At 37.9% G+C, this 22,113-nt stretch overlaps 1 protein-coding gene across 2 annotated transcripts in view; it reads right to left on the bottom strand.

Annotated features, from left to right (window-relative positions):
- KLHL32 (kelch like family member 32) overlaps positions 1–22,113 on the bottom strand; it is a 117,122-nt gene that overhangs the window by 73,552 nt on the left and 21,457 nt on the right. For both annotated transcript variants that reach the window (XM_071547858.1, XM_071547859.1), the window contains exon 4: positions 20,676–20,856. In XM_071547858.1, coding sequence (XP_071403959.1) covers positions 20,676–20,856 — 181 coding nt within the window. The remainder of the gene's footprint in view (positions 1–20,675; positions 20,857–22,113) is intronic.

Genomic DNA, 22,113 nt, shown 5'->3' with positions numbered 1-22,113 from the left:
TTTAACAAAAACAGCCTCCGGGGGAGCTTTGACCCTTGCCACCCAGCATTCTCCCAGGCAAAGATCAGATTACAGTCCTGGAGATAACTCAAGCCATAGCTGTTACAAATAGCATGGATAAAGCCAACCTATTTGCAGAGGTTTAGCCATATTCTCACTAGTCATGCTATGCCAGCCCCTTTTAGGTCCAGAAAACAAGCCCTCATTCACCTTAATTACTGCTACAGACACAGTCTAAGGATGCAATAGGCTATCAGAACTGTAGCTGCCACTAAGCCACAGACAGGACTATGGCTTTGCATAGCACCATAGACTGGTTTGGGTTGAAAGGGACGACAAAGATGACCTAGTTCCAACTCCCTGCTATGGGCAGAGACACCTTTCACTAGACCAGCTAGAAGTCTCATCTAACCTGCCTTAAATACTTCCAGGGACAGTGAGCCCACAACTTCACTGAATGCAACTGTCCAACCAGTCTTATCTATCTAACAGTCAACCCATTGAATCCATCTCTCACTAATTTAGAGAGAAAGGTGTTGTGGAGGACCGTGTCAAAGGCTTTGCAAAAGTTCAGATAGGCAACATGTGCAGCCCTTCCTTTGTCCACTGAGGTAGTCACTCCTTCATAGATGTGAAGCCATCTGCTATTCAGAATTCTTTTTCTCAAATATATCCTCAAACATTCTGTGAAGGTTTTTGATACTGTATAAGAACTACATCTATTTTTTCAGGAGGCAAGGACAAAGAATTGGATCAAAAGATAAGGATATGGTCATTAGACAGTTCCCATTCAGCTGAACTGGATTAGCCTACAGGAAAGTAGTCTCCCACTCAGACGAACTTAGTACTGCTCAGTGATCCACACTGCCTTTACCAGCAGGCAAATTTCCTTCTCAGCCTGAGAGTTTTAAGGTTTAATCCAGCATGAAAAAAATCTGTTCTACCATAGGCAGAAACTGGCTTCAAACTCAGTCTCTAATTTGCACTATTATACTTGAATATTTCAGTTTTAATTGTAAAAAAATATGGATCATTAAATTCTAGTTTGAGACTTCACCAATACCTGGAGAATAAGTTATGGTTGGGCTGCCAAACCCCAAGATGCATCTCTGAAAATACTCTGAGGTTTCGGAGCTTAAATAGATCCATCAGTCATGCTTCTAATGCAAGACTAGTAGCCCACTTTATTTTTCCCTAGGGTACATTAAGAACAAGGCAATAAGATAAATATCTCTGGTGGATGCAAAAGTGACAGACAAGAAAAACAAAGTAAGTACAAAATAATTGTACAAGTGCACAGTTCAAAGTCAAATTTACCAGAGTCAAAGTTATCAAATTTGGCTAAGCATGAAATGTTAATCATGTTAGTTATTGAATTAATTCAACTATGTTATTATACATTATACTTCATTTTAAAACATTTCTGCTTGGACAAAATAAAATCTCTTTGAAAATGCCTCATTTCCCCTTCAAGACCTTCATGAGAGTGGGCAGTACTAACTACCGATGTTAGCCAAAGATCCATTTTATAATAAAACCCACTGAGAAGGGGACTTCTCTTTTCTTCCAGTTCCTTTAAATATCCAGATCTTGTTCTGTCATCCAATCATAGCATTAGCCAACATTGGGATAAATAAATTGTTTAAATTCTGCTATTTCATTTAAGATTTTATGTAAGTAAACTGAATCCCCCAATCAAAAGTAAATATAACCCACTTTGTGGCAACTGCTACAAAATTCAGACCTCAACATGCTATCACAAATGGATATATTGCATTTGTGGAATTCCATTTGAGGTCACACTTGTTTCAGATGCTACAAATTTGGATGGCCTTGTTTTTGTGGGGCAGGAAGACCCTTTATTAGCTCGTTTTTGGGGAAGGGAGAAATCAACCCTGCATTCTTCCTCTAATTTTGGCCTGAATCAGAAACAAAGAATTATACCCAAACAAAAAAGGAAACAAATCACACAATCCTTGGATAAAAATATTGAAACAAAAAAAAAAAATCTCAGACTCTTGAAAACTTGACTTCAAAGTAATGTGGCAAGTTGGCAGGCATTTAATACAGAGCACACTTGTAGTTTCACAACTTTACCCTCAGCAGCCAAAGGAACTTCTACAAAAACCTTTATTCTGCAAACATAGAATACAAAAGACAAGAGCTGAAAACAGAGTGGCGCACAACCACAGGGCATATAGGCTCAGATGTGATGAGATCTGATGCAACCAGGCAAAATAGCCCAAGTAAAAGATGCTTAGGACAGTCTTCGTGCCTAACTTCCTGCACTCAGCATGGCAAGATGCTGTTGCTTAACCTTCAAAAGCAAAATGCAAGACTGCTATAAAACACCACCAAATCAGAATAATGTATTACTGTTAAAATGCCAAGATATATAGATTTGATCAGTCAGGCAGCACAGCAGCAATACATATACAGAGTCCTTCACAACACATAACTTGAAGAACAGACAACAGAGTAACAGACACACAAGATGATATTCAAAATCCCCAAAATACAAATTGCTCAGTGTCACAATGGTGAGATCCAAAATTGGTCCTTGCCTCTGAGCAATTTTCTTACTCAGATGTTCCATATCCATGAGAAAAATGAGCTTTTCCTCATTTGCACACATCAGTCTTACAGCCATGTCAGTCACAGCAAGCAGTAAATCATCACAAAATAACTTAACCAAGTTGTAAGATATTTTACACAAGAAAACTCTGTCAGTGAATTCCACACAGCCTAGTGGCCTTTTAAAGGAAAGAAACAGAAGCAAAACATATGCAGTGGCAGGAGACAGGAAAATGGATATAAAAAGAACCAGTGGTTATGCTGTCAAAAAAATTGTGGTGACTGAAATTGTAAGTAACTTACTGCCATGACCTGGAATTCTTATTATTGACCTTTTATAAGTTTTCTGCTGAAAGTTTAAAAAACTTAAATATTTGAACACTGAAGTAACCACTGGATTCTAATTTAAATCTGCATAAAATCTGTTTAAAGTTAACTGATGTTCAAAGGAAATCATTAAAGGCGTTAAATGAACAATAATATGATACATTGGGTAAGTACCAGAGAGAAGGAAAATTGGTAAAATACCTGGAAATGAGGGAAAATGAGAGGAAATTGTCATCAGAGCCTGCAATGACAGCATCTGAAGTTAGGTAGCTACATAACAAAAGGAACTAAGTGTCTTCTATCAATAGATAGATAGATCAATAGATAGAAATATGCATGTTTAGACACCAACATAATGTCCCACCATAGTGGGATGAAGTATTCTTTTTTACTCTAACTGTAAAAGAAGCCTCCATACTTAACCTAGAAGCTTAAAATACGCGAAAACTTTAATCTTAAGAGTAAGCAGCTGAGCAAAGTGAAGAATGAAAGTTAAGATATGTGTGAATTGTGTCTTTTTTGTGTACTCATTTCATGAGAACAGAAGAACTTCCTGAAGCTGTTTCTTTCTGGAATAAAAGCTACAATTACAGCAAAAATAACCTGAGAAATGTTTGCACCTGTATGTTTGGTTCTTGTATATAGTAATTTGTCACAGGAAGCAGAGTTTCCTTTCACTTCTCTGAAGTCACATAAAGTAATTTCTAGATTAAAAATCCTGAGGTGAGTGGCCCTTTAAAGAAAAAAAAAATGTAGATTGCAAATTATGAGAGTCTGCATCCACACAAAATGCCTTCAGTTTGTCTATCTTGATCTTCTTATGCTCATCTCTTGATTCAGCTACACCGACTTCTCTGATATGTCTAGTAGCCGACTTCTCTGATATGTTCCAAATGGGAGATAAGCAAAGGGCCATTTTAAATCACTGCCTTCAGGAAATACCCTGCTTCTTCTAGGAGTGAAGTATATGGTTCCAATGCATAGCAATAACATCTAAAATACGTCACAGTTCCCTCAGCAGGATTATGAAGAGACATTCATCATTATCCATTTTTTTTGATTCAACTTTAAATGCAATTTTCAAAAGGAATCTCAGCTTTCAAAACCCAGCAAGTAAGCTGAACTTACTTCAACAACCAAAAGAGCAATACTTCCAAATTTCCTCCCTCTGTTTCCTCAAACATCACTTTGGTGACTATCAAAAGCCCTAGATCCGAGCCCAATACAACACTAAATGAACATTTGGAACTCCTCAACAATGCATAGCGCTGACCTACATAAATTCTTATTGAACCACAGACTTAATAATAAGCAACAAGCACATTAATTAAGTTCTGGGATACCTTACAATCACCTCCGTTATCACTCGCATAATGTTCACACAGTTTCAGCAAGGCTAAGCTTGTTTTGCAAAACACACTGTAAATATCTCGACCCAGTCCATCCCGTCACCTCTCATCCTCAACTGACTGGCATTGGAAAGCTTTTCCAACTGATGTGCAAGAGCCTGCCTTTACCTTCAGTTGTTGTTCTTGTGCGGCTGTCCAAGAATATGACACATTCTCTACTGCAAAGTGCATAAGCATTTACTGCACTTCCTCACAATCACCACCAGATAAGGAGAGTGGAAAGTTGGCACAGGGTGAACCAGCATTCTTGTAGTTCCTTTCATTGCACCACACACAGAGAGACAAACACCCAGGAAATCAAGATGAACTACAAGTAAGTGACATGAGCTTTCTCACCTCTAAGTCATTATAGAGCTCTGTGTTAAAAACTACTTATTATCAACTATATTGTAAGCACGCTGGTCAAATTTCATAAGGGATAAAAATATTCTTAATGTTTAATTTATGGGAAAACCACAAAGTATGCCATCCCACCCAGCCTCTTATTACTGAGGCTGAACTCTATAGGAAAAAAATGAAAGTGCACCAAAGAACTTGTTTGGCACCCATAATTAACAATCTAACTAACTTTTCCCCACCCCATTCAGAAGCATGTCTGCAAAAAACAAAAAGCTTAATGTATACTTGGAGCTGAAAAAAAAATACTACAACAATTTTGAAAGTGAGTGAACGCCTATCCTGCCTATCTAGCAAACTGTGTGCTAGGGAACTGATCAATGAAATCACCAAGGTTTTCCTTTGCTATTTATCTTCTTGCACTGAATTTTAAAAGTTACTAACACCATCTAGCATCATTTTACTGCTTTAAAAGAGCGTTATTATCATCTCAAATTTCTGCCTCCATAATTCCACAATGATAGTACTTGATACTTCTTGAGCTTTCTTTACAATTATTTTAAAATAGATAGGTATTTTCATTAATGGTAGTGTTTTATTCTAATTCAATTCCCACAGCATATGCACTTACTTCTGTATTCACCTGTTCTATAGTTTTTTTCTTTATAAGAAATTGATGGCACTTCTCATCTTAGGCATCAGAAAAGCCATGATGAAAGTAAACTAATACTTTCAGAGGTCTCAGATCCATTTCCCACACTGCTCAGGAACTCAGTTATAATATGACACCTGAAGATTTTTTATTTCATGTATAATTTTAAGCCTGTGAGAAATCTTACTGGCATCAATGGAACAGCTCAATCATGCATTCTTTCTGATTTGGATCTTAAGTTTTGTATACAGGTCAGTCAAACAATCTATTTAATCTACTTTGTTGTATTACTCCAGAATTAACCTTTAGGTGTTTTTAACTTCATGTTCTAATCCCTCATTACATAAGTAATACAACTTTTTCTTTGCTGTTTACACCTATCACAACAAAAAAGAAAACATTCAGAATGTATGAATAAGAGTCAAAATACTGCTTTGAAAGATGACAATGTCCACATCAAATATCAACTATGCTGTAGATGTGCAACATATACTTCTCCAAATAACCAATTTAATATCTGAATGTTTCTTTATAGCACGTAAAAATGTGCTTTGTTCGTGTCATAACTACCTTTGTTTCCCTCCCAATTTAAGCCTGTCTATCCTCAATCAATCATCAGCTATGTCCTCTGTAGTCGCTCACTGAAAAACATATCCATCAATACCAACTGCATGAAATATGATTAAGAGGCTTATTACATGATTCTTCTGAAAAAATTCTATATAAATTTTCAGGGAAAATGTCACATAACATCAGTCACTGATAACTGAGCCTGCAGTAATTCATCTGCCCAATGAAATCTACTTAAATTTTGGGGTTTAAGCATTTGCCAAGCAACTGAAAGGAATCATATAAATTGAAAAGGTCAGCTATCATTCACAGTTTAATGGAATATACAGTTAAAGCAAAAGCTGAGCAGAAAATTACACAATTTTATTCCCAGTACTCAAGTGTCACATATTACTGTTAGCAAAGCAAATTCCACCAAACCTTTGCTGTTTCTTTTAGTATGTCAATGTCAGACAGTGATACATAAATGCACAGCCCTGCCACAGTTTAGAGGACCTCAGGATGGGATATTTTTTCCTGTTTGCATAGTGGATATTCCATCAAGAGCAAAGTAATTTTATTAGTTATTACAAGGTACAGGGTCTTTGTTCCCAGTCAAAATAAAAACAAAATTAAAAAAAATGTTGCTAACAAGTTGTATTGTTCATGGAAACTACATCAAATGCAATTCATGTTTTGATAGTCAGAGTATAACAGTGCAATGTGTATCATGCTACTGCTAATGAGTTGCTGAGTCACCACTAAAAAGATTTAGATTCCAAATTTGTCTAAGTAGTATCATAGTAACAATATAAATCTACAATTTCCAAGTGCAAACCTGTACCAGAATAAAAAAAAAACAACCACCTTTAAACTACAACAGCTACAGTAACCTTATTAGTACCTATATTTTAAAATTAATAAGTCATCACAGGTGGTCCTGAATATAAAAATGATTGTTTACTTTATGGCAAAAGCAGCAAAACTGAATTGTAGTAACAGTGCCATGCAATCCACTGCATAAAACTCCAGCAATGCACAGTCTCTCCTAACAGTCACTTATAAGCAGACCTGCCTTTTAGAGAATAAAGAAAGCAGCATAACTGAAACCTGATTTTTCCCCCCCTGCATTTCCAGTCAGGCACAGAAAAGTATGAGTCACATTTGCAAATGTTGGCTTAAATTGGTTTAATGCTTCCCAGTGAATGCATAAGCCTATTGTTCAAGTCCTTTGATGATTTTAGCAAGTGATATCAAAAGCAAACCCAAAATAAAATTGGAATAAAATTCACTTAGCTCTTGAAGTAGCATTTTAACTACCACAATACATTTCAATCAGGGACATAAAGCTTCCTGTGATTTTTCTTTTCTTCCCCAGGAAAAACCATGATCAAAGCTTGGGGTCTTTAAGCTTGAAGGGTCTTATTTTTAAAAACATACTTCATACAATACCATCAAGGTATGTTTCCCACCTCAGTCCATACAAGCTCTAACTAAACTGTTGCACAGCAAGGCTTAATCTAACAGAACCTGAGTAACAATTGTAGTTGCTATTAGCTTTTTAAGAAGAAATTTATAATGTGATGTGAATGTCATTAGACACTGACACCGAAATGTTCCAAGCAATAATAAACTATGGCAATTACTTCTATTCTGCATCATAACTACAAATCATACTTGTTATGTGAGAAGTCTGATGCTCAAAATTTAAATTATTCATTTTATGGGGATTTGTGTTAGATACCTTTCATATCTGGTCCATTATATAAGAGTTTAAACTAGATAACCTTTGCATTCTTTAAAACAATTCTGTTTTCCATTATGATTATAAATCTTGCTTTCCATTAAGAAACAGCACAATTTTGCTAAAGTAAAACCCTTAATTCTCACCAACATATTTATTAAACTGTTTTATACAAAGGCAAAGCAATAAAACCAGCTGACTAGTCTTTGGTTTTTCATATCCTTCTACAAATAAAAAGCTAAAATGTAAACAAGCACTAACAATTTATGAAATAAAAGAAGAATGACTTGGCTAACCAAGCTTGTGATAATGTTGCAGTCATTTGTCACACTAATTTTCATCATCAGCTGAGCTCTACCCTCCATCAGCTATCTCCTCTGGAGCAAATGCCTCTATAAAATCATCTCTTTATTTTATTTTTAGTAGTCTGCATTTGACCATGCTCGTTTATCCCTTGGCTTTTACTTCAACTCTAACAAACAAACTCCTTCCAAACTATCAGACTCTGATGACATTCATTTAATTATTGCCATAAATTCTATAGGCTTGACACCTACTCCTTCTTGGTTGAAATCTAACCCTGACAAGATAGATGATTAAGTGCTAGGTATGACAGCTTCTGAAAATGCAGATGGACATTTCATAAGGTGTCCTAATATTAAGTAATTTTTATATAAAATGGCCTTTTTGTATATTTGTTGCCTATTCACATAGGTGGTACCCTGTGGCCCTGGAAGACCAGGTTATTTCATCAGGAGCTGAGAATGTTCCACATTTATGAGGAGGAGGTAATTTGTTTTAGCCACACATACACACACAAACATAAAATTGTTTTTATACATAAAACTAATAGATGAAACCTAATGGTGAAGACTACACTATGCTGAGTCTAACCATTACTTTTTCACAAAGTGGATTCAGAAAAAGCTTTTGACAAAAGCCTTTAAATGCCTGGAAGGCAAACCAGACAAGACAGAACAAAGAAAAGACCTTTGCCTGGGTAAGCAACTGAATATATAATACAGTGAATAAGAAAAGATCAGGACAGTTTTCACACGGAGTCCTGATTACAGTGGAGCACCTCAGTGTAGGCTCTTTAACATGCTAGAGAAGATCTAGAAAAACGCAAGAGCAGTGCAGCCAGAAAGTCCACTGAAGAAAAGCCATCAAAGGTAGTAAAGACCTGGGTAAAGTGTGATAAAATCTGAAAGGATTGCATGAGATAAGTAGTCAGTTTCTAAAATGGCAGCTATAAAAATTAACATATGAGTTTAATAAAAAATCATCCCTGTGTGCTCAGTAATAGTAACAAAAAGTAATCAAAGCTTACAAGTTAATAGACAAGAGAGTACAAAACAGAAATCAACCCTATGCCCATGCAGAAATCTATGTTTTGTCTACTGCATAAAATTCTTTTATCTTCATCTCAAAAAACACACAGTAGCACTGTGAAAGCTTCAGAGAAGGGCAAGGAACTTCAAGCATCCTGCCCAGCTTCCATTTGACTAGCATCTGACTAAGTCAGAAACTTCCAGCCTGGAAAAGAGACGGTTTTGAGTGCCATGACAATACTTAGGAACAAATGTTTATCTTTTGCAACGGAAGAACTAGAGGAATCAAGTGAAATTGGTATAAATCAGATTGAGAATAAACAATGTAATCTTCACACAACAGGCAGTCAGCCACCCTGTACAGGGGATGAGGAATCTTACACAGGCTCTATGGGAAAGAAGATAAAAACATAGAAGAGAGACCTATCTAGGACTGCTGAATAGACAAGTATCACACCCTGCTCAAGAAAACAGCTGGGAAACTCTCACGGACATGCTTCATACACTTAGCCTGGATTCCCTCTTTTTCACCAGACTACACAAACAGCCGCTGCTAGAGCCAATGATTCAACAGTGTGATCATTCTTATGTTCTCACCCAAGGCTGTTAAGGGTGTTTCCCTCTTTTGATGCATTACCTATATGGTAGTAGATTGAGAGGCAGCTTCCTTATTCATCACCTTCACATTAGGTCAAACAGTAAGAGTGAACTGAGACTTAGCAAGGATTTTGATGTCTAATGTTTCAAAAATGGTTGACTCAGGCAGACTAACTCCTACCGAAGACAAACAACCAGCAGCATTTACAAAGCCATTCAGGACAGACAAATGCAGAGGCACCACTGTTTTAATGCAACCCTTTACTAGATGAAGGCCTACAGTCACAAGAATTCAAGTTACCAATATTATATTTCAGTCTACTAAAATGAAGCTGTTAACAAGGTGTAAAAAATAACACTTGACAATGAAGCAATTGAAAAATTTTATTAAAGAAAGCCATCTTCTCTAAACTTCAAAGGAACATGTCGTGCTATACCAAAAGTATGTGCGTTGTGATCAGCTTCTTATACAAACAAAGAAGAGCGGAATACTCCTCGAGGGAGTATCCAAGAAATGTTGCTTGCCATTGTAGGGAGAAAATTCTTATAGCCAAAGCTCAGCTGGAGTTGAAGCTGCCAAAAATGTGGGGGACAGTAAAACAATATTTTCAAATATATTAATGGCAATAGGCAGTATAGAAATATCATTGGCCCCTTACGGGATAAGGACGGTCACCTCACAAACAGGGACAGAGACAAGGCAGAGCTGTTTAATGCTTTCTTTGCCTCTGCCTTCACCATAGATGATGGACCAAGGGAGTCTCAGTGCCCTGAGCGGGAGGACCATGACTGAGAGAACGATCAACTCCCAGTCGACCCTGAAACTGTGTGGCATCTGCTGCTCCAGCTAGATCACTACAATTCTACGGGGCCTGATGGGTTTCATCCCAGAATCTTCAAATAGCTAGCTGATGTCATTGCAAAACCTCTCTCAATGATTTTTGAATAGCCTTGAGAATCAGAAGAGGTACCAGCTGACTGGAAGCTACAATCATTGTCCCAGTTTTCAAGAAGGGAAATAAGGAGGACCCTGTAAACTACAGGCCTGTCAGTTTCACTTCAGTGTCTGGTAAAGTTACAGAGAAGATTATCCTAGGAAGTATTGAAAAGCACTTCAAACACTGTCCTTGGTCAGAGCCATCATGCCTTCACAAGAGGAAAGTCCTGCTTATCAAACCTGATTTCCTTTTATGACAAGATAACCCACTTAACTGATCAGGGGAAGCCAGTTGATGTAATCTTTTTGGATTTCAGTAAAGCTTTTGATACTGTTTCTCACAGGATCCTTCTGGACAAACTGAACAGCACACAGCTGGATAAACACATCATGTGGTGGGTGAGCAACTGACTCATGGGTTGAGCGCAGAGGGTGATAGTGAATAGGGTGACATCAGACTGGTGACTGTCACTAGTGGGGGTCCACAGGGCTCCATCTTGGGCCCTGTGCTCTTCAACATCTTCATAAATGACTTGGACACAGGACCGGAAGGGATACTAAGCAAATTTGCAGATGACAGAAAATTGGGAGGAGCTACTGATTTCCTTGAAGGCAGGGAGGCCCTGCAGACAGACCTTCACAAACTAGAAGCAATCACCAATCGTAAGAAGTTCAACCAGGGGAAGTGTCAGATTTTGCACCTGCGAAGGGGCAACCCTGGATGTACGTACAGACTGGGGAATGAGATGTTGGAAAGCAGTGCCAGGGGAGGTTTAGTTTGGAAATCAGAAAAAGGTTCTTCACCCAGAGGGAGCTGGACACTGGAACAGGCTCCCCAGGGAAGTGGTCACAACACCAAGCCTAACAGAGTTCAAGAAGCATTTAGATGATAATCTTGAGCACATGTATGACTCCTGGGGACAGTCTAAGAGTTGAACTCAATGATCCCTGTGGGTCTCTTCCAACTGAACATATTCTGTAATTCTGACAGTACAACTGTAGAGATAACAGATGATATTTCAAGCCAGCTACATGTTCAGTGCAACCTATGGATCATGGTTTTAGCTTTTCACCACTTGTCTCTTTTGTTGGCTCCTTCTCATGTTATTAGAATGGTATGTGGGTCCTAGTCACTGAAGTTAAAAGTGACATGCTGCCCAAGTAATTCCCCCGGGTGTTTTCAGCTTCATTACACCCACAGAGTAATTTTAAATTTTCTTGAGGTTGTGTAGGAAGATACTGACAGAGACTACAAGAGACAGAAGAGTTCCTACAGAATCCAACTCTGTTCTGAAACATCAGACTTCATCAGACTATAGAGACTGAGAAGAAAACAGGTATGAAACACTTCTCTGCCACAGGCCTGCCCCAATAAACTGGATTTCATGGGCAAACACTTAGCAACATAGAAACTACAGCCGAGTTCAGCAAGACATCAGAACACTTGTTATGGCAGCCCTGCAAAATTGAAATGAGGAAGCCTGGTGCAAGCAAAGAAGATGGTAAAGAAAACTGGCATGGACATCAACATGGCAGCAATGATTCCTTTCTGTCCTGGGTTTATACTGAGAAAATGCATCAACTGAATAGTAGCCAAACACCACTTGTTGTTATCACAATCTAATCTGAGACAGTGAGTCACAGTCTCCAATGGCCTATCTCATTAACTGCAGAGTTGATTCTGCCATACTTAAACAGTACACTTACTTACCATATAGGCACTCCAAAACAGTTAAAAAAAAAAACAACAAAAAACCTCAAGATGATACAACACGATGTCAACCATCCAACACTGGCAGAGTTGCAATGAATTCATTTACGAACTATGAGAACTGCAATAGAAACATATTTACTCAGCATAAAAACTACTGGGAATTTGAACACAGAATTCAGAAAATAGTCTTCTAAATGCTTTTGGCAACACCTATATTGCTGAGCTGTGGGAATTCTGTCTGCAGCAAACAAAAATTGCTTCCAAGTCTCACAGAATAAACCCCCACTCTTTGTGAAGATACAAATGAACAAAGTAAAATTAACCAGATCCACTTCCTTACTTTGTTCATTTTGAAAGAATATTAAAGTACTTATTTAATTTTTTAATACATTTGCAGAACATTTCTGCATATACTCCAAAAGTAAAAAAGTGTTTGTTCAGATAAATATTACTTGAGACACTTCACACCTGCCTATGCTATATTACTTCCAATGTTTTGACTAAACATAGTCAAAAGTACTGAAGTGCCTGTAACAAACAATATTTTAAGAAGTGAAGGAATGTGCAGTTTTCTTGACACTCAACTGTAACTGGATCATTGAATAATTAGTAGTAAAACTCTAATCTGTATTTAAACCTTTTTTTATGCTAGTAATATAACTTGATTTTTTTCCCCAGGCCTTCTCTTATTTTAGGCAAATTTGGGTTTTTTTCAAATGAAAAGCAAGCAGCACTGAATTCTCACTCTCAACAGGTGGTGTACAAGTAACATGTTCACAACACCAGACACTACTGTGAATCTTCAAATACCTTCTGCACTGTTGGCATCACTCACAGCTATGTGTTGGCAAATTTGGCTGATTTCATGTGTAGGAGAGTTTAAAGACAATGGTTAACAGTTAGACAGAATGCCAAAATAGCCCTTAAGACTTCTTATAGCATCACTGTATTGTAGTGAACATTATAAACTCAATAATCTCAAGCCTGAAACCACTACTGAGACTACTAAGACTACATTCTGTCTCAAGTCTGCAGTCAGCATTTTCACACAGGAAGAATGCATTAAAAAACCAAACAAATAAAAACCAGAAGAGAGATTAAACAGAGTTAGGAAGTGGGGAAGTTTCATCTCAAGACTAAGCATATTTAATAAATGCCTCTTTATCAAAGTTCTTACATAAGAAAACTACTGGTGTGACAGTAAATAAGAATACTGTATCCTGTTCTGAAATTTAGTAGAGCGTTTGGAAACTACTTCAGAATTAAGGGCTTTGATAACAGAGAATGGCCCAGGACAATATGAATCAATACAGCAAAGATCAGATATTAATTGGTCAAAACCCTTAAGGCTTCTCAGATTGTGGGGAAGACTGTTGAGTAAGAAGATGGCAAGGATGTGTAACTAATCAGAGATGCCACATTGTTGGAACCTGAAATTCAGCTTCCAGCAGCAAGACCCTGACAAGTTTAAGCACTAAGCCATGGTCAACAGAAGCTGAGACAAAATCCCATCACTAAGGACAATAAGGCCTGTTGGTGTTCAGCTATGCTGATTAGCTGTCTCCAGCTTCAAAACAGAGATGGATTTTAAGATCAATGTTATCAATTCATGTTGAAACCCTTTGTTTCCTTCTCCCATATAAAATCCCTGGTATAGAAAAATATTAACTAATTGTGCAACGTAGCCGAAACTTGTATAATTCCCTACTTACCATGTTACCATATTCCATCCTCCTTATTAACATATCCTGGCCCTGATGCCTTCAAATTGCACGTCGCATGTTCAATAAATGATTCCAGTTTCTACCCTCATATCTGGGATCGAGTAGTTATTTTTGACCCTCACACCATATACCTGGGATAACAGGAGTTTTGCACAAATCATGATGGCAGCAGAAAGGGAGTTTGGTATTTCATGGGAAATGTTTCAGTTTTCATCCAAGTTATCACAGTAAGAACAAAGATAAGAAAGAAAAGATGCAAGGAATCATAGCAGGGTGCATGATTTGCCAACTCTGAAAGGTTCATCTGACATCTCTATAACTGTACTGTCAGATTTCCAAAAAATTCATTTGGAAACTCTTGTGTACTGCTTGTAGGGATTCAAGGAAGACAGTCAAGAAAAGCAAGCCTGACTCTTAGTACAAAAATTCCTCCTCTAGAGCTCAAGCTACAGAATCAAAGGGTTGGAAGAGACCTCTGGAGAACATCTAGTCCAACCCCACTGCCAAGGCAGGGTCCCTCTCCAGAGAGGGAGACTCTGAAACACCCCTGGGCAGCCTGTTCCAGTGCTCTGCCGCCCTCAGCATAAAGAATTTCTTCCTCATGTTGAGGTGGAACTTCTTGCATTTTAGTTTATGGCCACTGCTCCTTGTTCTGTTGTTCAGGAAGTTCAGAAGCAGCCATACCTATCCATATGTGGCTTGGGGTTAGGGAAGGATGCAGGCACAACCACTGTTTGTTTGGAAGAACAGAGCTGATTTGGTCCTATGTGAAGACCTAACGTTTCTACAAGTTATCTGGACATACAATTCCTAAGTAGAATCACTTTCAGGATACAATAGTATGGAAAATATTGTTTGTTTAGTAGACACATCAATGGTGAAATGCTGAAAGACAAAATCACATTATACTGCAAAGCCAGCAGATAATTGTAATTTCTTAGAACTAGGTCTTAAGATCTATCCCTAAGACATATTAGGGATAGACTTTTCCTCTTTATGATTAATGCAACACGACTGTGAAAGCCATTTGCATCATATAGTCTTTCATACCTCAGGGATTTGTTCATAAGAATCAATTCTCTAACCTTACGAAAAAACAATGCAATATAGGGTAAAATATGAACAATCAGCAATGTTGTGTACAGAAAAGGAAACCATCTGTCAACAGGTAGGAAAAACAGTATAGAAAACTCCTGAAAAGAAAATGTTTAAGAATCAATTGAAACAGTTAGTAGTAAAGAGTCTGTATACAAAATTATTATCTACTATTTCATTTCAGATAAGAAAAATTCTTCTAAGAATTGAGCATGCTCATTGTGGGGGAAAAAATAGAATTTTATTGACACTTTAAAATCTATTTCAGATAAGTGATACAATTTTGTTCATCCAGATTAGATGGAAAAGTCTGCATCTTTCTAAGATCAAAGTCCTGCAACTACAAACCCACTCAAGTGAAAAATAAGGAAGAAGAAAGAAGTTGTTCTGGCTGGAAAACCAATGTATTTTGGACAAGAAAATCTTGAGGCTATGTAATCACCTGCCAACACTGTAAAGGCCTACTAATGAAGTCATGCAGTAACATTTAATTTTGGTCCAAGAGGGGGGAAAAAAGAAGAATCTTTCAACTGGAAATTACTTAGCTTGCTAGAATTATCACAATGCACACATACAAACTCAAGTGCCTTGTGTTAGTGCAAAAGATAGAGATAAATGGCAAATTACAGTAGATCAATATGGAAAAGTCTGCCTAAAATGCTAGCTGTTACTTAAAAAGGAGCCCATAAAAATACATACATTTACTATTTTTTACTGTAGTCTTTTAGTCTGTGGAGACGGCTATTGTATTCCTTAGCACATTTTGAAATAAGAGGTCCTTCAGGAGCAGAAAACAAATTAAAACCCCTACTTTTCAAATGTCTGTTCTTGCAGTTTAACTCTGTATTTTTAATGCAGTCTTTGTATCCAATTTTCTAAGGGCTTTTTTTTTAATTAAAAAAACCAACCAAACAAACAACATTTTGGTGTAAAAATGTAGCAAACTCCCAAACTGGGAGGATATGCTTAGGATTTAAACTCCAATGTTTCTGCACAGCTGGAACTACAAGACAAACTGTAAGAACTGGAAGAAGGGATGACAGGCTGTTACCCTAGAAGGCTGCCCCTTAATTATTTTGCTGAAGCTCAAGTCTTCAGCTTGTCTTAGAAAAGCAATAGATTTTACTTCAGACTGTAACTTCAAAGAAAATTTGACAAAGGAACTTCTGTTTAACCTTCTCTGTCCACTCTCCCTTACACGGTGGCTTCAATTCCATCAGTTGGAACATGACAAATGCTTAGTTATCCTTCTAAAGCATTAATAAACTTTTCTTTGCAATAAAAGAAAGACTAAAGCAGCAATTTGAAAAAAATATGCTGCTTAAGAAAACACAATTTAAGAAGTAGGACCTTCTAAATCAAAGGAGACGCAGAACAAAACTGCAGAAAACTCTAAAAGCATTCCATAGAAAGCAAACATCTAGCCTCTTTGGAAGCCAATTTACGATAGCAGCAAAAAAAGAGAAAACAAATGATTCATTCTGACAGAGACCTGTGTAAAATTGAGCAGATATCTGGAGATCCAGAAAAGACTGTAGGAGGTTGACCCTGGTTGGATGCCAGGCACCATCTAAAGCTGCTCTATCACTCCCCTCCATAAGTGGACAGCGGGGAGAAAGTATAATGAGAGGTTCATGAGATGAAATAAGGACTCAGAGATCATTCACCAAATATCATCACAGGCAAAACAGACTCTAATTTGGGATATTAACTGAATTTTATTACTCATAAAATCAGAGCAGGGTAATAAGAAGTAAAATAAATGCTAAAAACACCTTCCCTTTACCCCTCCTTCAGTTCTGAGCTCTACCTCCTCCTCTCCAGCAGTGCAGGGAGATGAAGAGTGTGGGTTATGGTCAGTTCATCACAGCTTGTTTCTGCCACTTCTCAGGGAGAGGAGTCCTTTCCCTTCCCCAGCGCAGAGTTCCTCCCACAGGAGGCAGTCCTTCATGAACTTCTCAAGTGTGAGTCCATCCCACAGACAACAGTTCTCCACAAACTGATGCAATATGGATCACTCTTCCACAGGGTGCAGTCCTTCAGGCATAGGCTGCTCCACTGTGGGTCCCCCATAGAGTCACAAGTCCTACCAGGAAACGTGCTCCAGCTTGGGCTCCTCTCTCCACAAGTTTGCAGCTGTCTGCGATAATTGGTCCCTCCAGCATGGACGTCCCATGAATTCACAGCCCTCTTTCAGGCATCCTCTTGCTCTGGTGCGAGTAACTTTTTGGCAGATCTCTGCACACCCACTGACCTCCATGTGCTGCAGCAGCAGCACAGCTGCCTCACCATGGTCTGCAGAGAAACTTCAGCTCCAGTGCCTAGAGTATCCCCTGCCCCTCCTTTGCCACTGACCTTGGTGTCAGCACAGTTGCTCCTCTTATATAGTCTCTCTCTGATCTTGCATCTATGCACACCTTTCTTTTCCTTCTTAAATATGCTATCACAAAGGTGCTCCTACCTTCTCTGATTGGGTCGGCCTTGCCCAGCAGTGGATCCATCCTGGAGCTGGCTGGCATTGGCTCTGCCAGACACAGGCAAAGCTTCTGGCAGCTTCTAACAGAAACCTCCCTTCTAATGCCTCATGCTTCCAAAACCTGGCTACACAAACCCAGTACACCTGTGAGGTCATAAGAATCAGCTTAGAGCTTCTCCAGGCACAGCTGAAAGCTGGCTGGGATATTAATCCAATCTGTGAGTTGTAGAAACCACAAGCTATGGTAGGCAAGTTCTTTGTGTCACATTGATGTATAGTTGTGTCATCTCAGCTTTATTCAAAGAAACTCCAACATCTGATGTTCCCAGAATCACTGCAGTCCTGTACTTATATCTCAGAAAAGAAAAGTACTGAAAGGTCAGTTTCACATGGCAGTGAGTTTTTTATAAATTACTTCAGGGTTAGAAAATTTGTAGATTTCATCCAAGAATTCCTCCAAGAAAATTCAGGAAAAAATAAGGGCAAAATACAATATTAACAGCTCAACAGCTAATTTTGAATTATGTGAGTGGTCTTTATGACCAGTTGAGAGAGATCTGGTACTTTCAGCTGGTCATTTATTTCATTCTAAGTAAATATTCTATCCTCTTTTATCACCTTCTGGAAACACCTGTTTCTTTTTGCTGACTGAATGAAGCTTGGGATCATTCTCCTAAATCTCAAAAAATTAACACTCAAGCAGCTCAAAATCCCCATAGTCATAAAAAGATCAATAGTATCAGGTTAAATACAAAACATTATTACTTTTTAATCAACTCTTCCTGTTTCTAAATTATTAGAATCAGGAACATAGTGTATCATAACTTTTTGTCACCTTCTTACAGAACATATGTCTCATTTCACAATTTTCTAACAGAGATTTTTGTCCATTAACAATACAAATTGTTTGCCTGATTTCAGAAAGCACAGATTCCATATTTATAGCTGATACCTAAAGTCTGAAGAATACATCCTACCACACCATACCAGTTTACAGGCAGATCAAATTCTAAATGTTACATAGATCATTCTTTCAGTACTTTTTAAATAGAAGGTATTTATGTAGCAATTAAGGACATTAAGATTTTAATTTTTAATAACTGTCCAGCCAATACCAAGTAACTCACTTGGAAATAACACAGCAAGTCACAGTGCCCCAAATATCAATGTCAATCCATAAGCGACCAAAGTAGAAGCTGTTCCTACCACATTGCTGGAATGCTGAACACAGATGCCTACTCTATGATGTTTCTATGCACAGGATACAGTGAACTCTGGAAAGAATGTCACACTTGCAGAGTAATGATATGGCACCCTTATTAAAATATTTCATTCAAACAAGAACAGCATGGTAGTATATCTATCATTGACAAGTATATATAGCACTTGCTAGAGCCAGAGAGCTCCAGAATATCTCCCTGTGCACTGGGGTAACAGAAAAAAAGTGCAAAGCAATCTCTGTTACAGCAGGGCCCAGACACCATTATGAAGCAACATCAGCAACTACGGCAATACAAAGTATGCTGTAGCAGAACCCATAAGCATACAGACAAGCTCAAAAAATGAGCAATCCATTGGCTCAACACCATCACAGCAAAAGTAACATTAAGGTTAATAATATTTCTTAAGTACACAGAAGAAATCAATAAATTCTAAGCAAAAGTGAGACATGGTCGACAGGAAGATAAAAATTCTGCTCAGGTAATTAAGGATATAGAACAGTTGTCATACACTGTATTACTATTGTTACAAAACAAAAATGTCACCATAAAGAAGTTTGTAACACTACAATTACAGTGTAGACATAATATTAAATAAAATTACTTTTTTAGAGAAAATAGACCTTTAATGAATTTCAGCTTTAGTCTCTGATTAAAGGATGACTCACACTTAAAAATACCAGCCAACTACAGAGCTAGAGACAGCCCAACATTTGAGCAGGTACATCATAATGGAGGTTAGTAGAATTGCTTCACATGAAGAATAATCTTCCTATTACGAAACTCAATTTTTCAGTTACTCCAATTTTAGCACGTGAGTTCAGTTTTCCATGCTGAGCATCTGAATTAGATTTCCCGAGGCATATTCTAATCTTTACATTTTGGAAACATTTGTTTCTGAAAATAAGTCTTATCACATTTCAAAAATTACTATAGCCTCCTCTTTGAGAGTAACCATTTATATTCTACAAAAATCCACAGTCAAAGTGAATTAAATTGTATTTATCACAGAATCATACAATGTCTTGTGGTGAAAAGGACCTTAAAGATCACCTTGTTCCATCACCATGGCCAAAGGCACCTTTCACTTAGACCAAGTTGCTCAAAGCCCCATCCAGCCTGTACTTGGACACTTCCAGGCATGGGGCAGCCACAACTTCTCTGGGTAACCTGTTTCAGTGCCTCACCACCCTCACGGTAAAGATTAAATTTAAATTTCCTTTCCCTGTGCTTCCATGCTCTAATCATAGAATCGCAGAACATGCTGAGTTAGAAGGGACCCATCAGGATCATAAGAGTCCAGCTCCTGGCCCTACTCAGGACACCCCAAGAGTCACACCATGTGCCTGAGAGCATTGTCCAAATGCTTCTTGAACTCTGTCAGGTTTGGTGCTTTAATCACTTCCCCTGGTGAGCCTATTCCAGTGCCCAACCACCTTCTGGGTGAAAAACCTTTTTCTGATATCCAATCTAAACCTGCCCTGATTCAGCTTCACGTCATTTCCGCAAGTCCTGCCACCAGTCACAAGAGTGAAGAGACCTGTACTCGCCGCTCTGTTTCCCCTCTTGAGGGTGTTGAAGACCTCAGTGAGGTCTCCCCTCAGACTCCTCTTCACAGTGACATAATCACAACTGTCTCCAAAGTTCTACAAACATTTCTTCGTTCTACAAAGTCTTCCACTTTCTGACTTTACTGGGGCGTAAAATTCATAGAAAGATATGCACTGCCTATCTTTGTTGGGGGTGGAGAGGTGGGGGGAAGACATACCGTAAATAATGATTAAAAAAACTTAATTGTGTTCTTTACATTTCTTTCCCTAGACACATGTGTGGATATTTAAAGCTGCATACTCTACTAAATTGCAATAATCCTGAATTTTCTAAAGGCTTAAATTTAAAGCTTGTTCAATATGATATCTATAACAACTCCTGTTCTCCACAATAATAATTTTTAATATTATTATAAGAAGAGAAAAGTCTTTGTACTTACTCGGAAGTAGTCACTGCAGGCTGCCAGGACTGCTTTATGTGCATGGAATTTCTGCTCTTCAGCAATAAGGGTAATATCACAAAGTATGCCATCACTTCTTTGTTGGTTCAGGGCTGCCAGGACAGCATCATTATGGGAGCTGGACTGGCAAAGTCTCTGACCTGTCAGCATTTCCTGAACACTGAGAGGAGAAAGGGAAAAGATGCTGACAAAAATGTAGGAAACAAGCATTTTCTGTCAAAAATACAGAAAAACTTTTTCTAAGGCAAGATTGTTTTGTAATTCTTGGAATGAAAAACTCATGCACCCTGTCAGGCAAAAATCTTTAAATAGTACAGACATCACAAGAAAAGCTCAGTATAACAAAATTTTATGAAACATGATTACATACATATATTTAAAAACTTCAGTGGTTTTGACTTTCATTTTTGTACTGGAAGTCAGCTGAACTCACAGGATTAATTCAGAATCACTTTAGAATTAAATGAGAAGAATAAAGGGCCTAGGACAAAGGACCAGCAGAAAACTTTAAGTGGCTCAAACTGATCCATCAGTGGAAAGGACAAACGCATGTACATAACTAGTTCTACTAAAAAGAAGGGATGTCTATGGTCTCAGACGGCCTGTTTAAGTCTGATACTGTGTTACGGCGTGTTTTCAGACCATTTCAGATTATTCATATTTATGAAGTGTTTGGGTTTTTTTTGATTCTCTGTTGTGTGTTGGGGATGGGGGGGGGTGGGGGGGGTGGTATCTGCTTGATTTTAAAATGCTAAGGCTTTCTCCACCTCTGTATATCTCCATGTATGAATAAAAGATTTGCATATAATCCAGTCTAAGACTGTCTGATGGCAGCTTCCTTTTCTGAAGCAAAAGGAAGAGACAATATAACTTCTGATGTAAATAGAAACAAATCAAACATACTGGCAAATCCTCTTTGGTACAAAAAAAATGCAATTGATTTGAAATCTATGAGACTACCAATTCATATTGCCAGAGAATCTGTGTTTTTATAGAGGGCGAGTTTACAGAGTCATTTCAGTGTAAGTCAAAGCAAAGATATAAATTTACTTTTTTTTTTATTAAGGGTTGAATAATCTATAATCTTTGCACTACAATCATGTAATTCACTGCATACATATGCTATCCAGCAGCTGCTATATTCTCTTTTCTTATCAATACACACTGTCTGCCTCTCCCACTCCTGCACCTTGGGCATCTCTAAACTACTGCAGACCTGCCTTGCAAACTATTTGCTCTAATCTAACCTACTTTTTAAAAGAGACAACTAAGACGTTATTTCTAGAAGGCTGGCCAAGGTGGAACAGCCTGTATGTATCTGAACTACAGCTCCTCTTTGACAGTTTGGGTTTCCTGTATGGACATGCCCTAAATACATTTCAAAATTACTCATTCAAATTATCATTTTTTCTTCAAC

The sequence above is a fragment of the Pithys albifrons genome, chromosome 2, assembly GCF_047495875.1.
Source record: "Pithys albifrons albifrons isolate INPA30051 chromosome 2, PitAlb_v1, whole genome shotgun sequence".
Taxonomy (NCBI): domain Eukaryota; kingdom Metazoa; phylum Chordata; class Aves; order Passeriformes; family Thamnophilidae; genus Pithys; species Pithys albifrons.
Note: the sequence above shows the minus strand (reverse complement) of the source record. Positions and strands in the feature narration are given on the sequence as shown.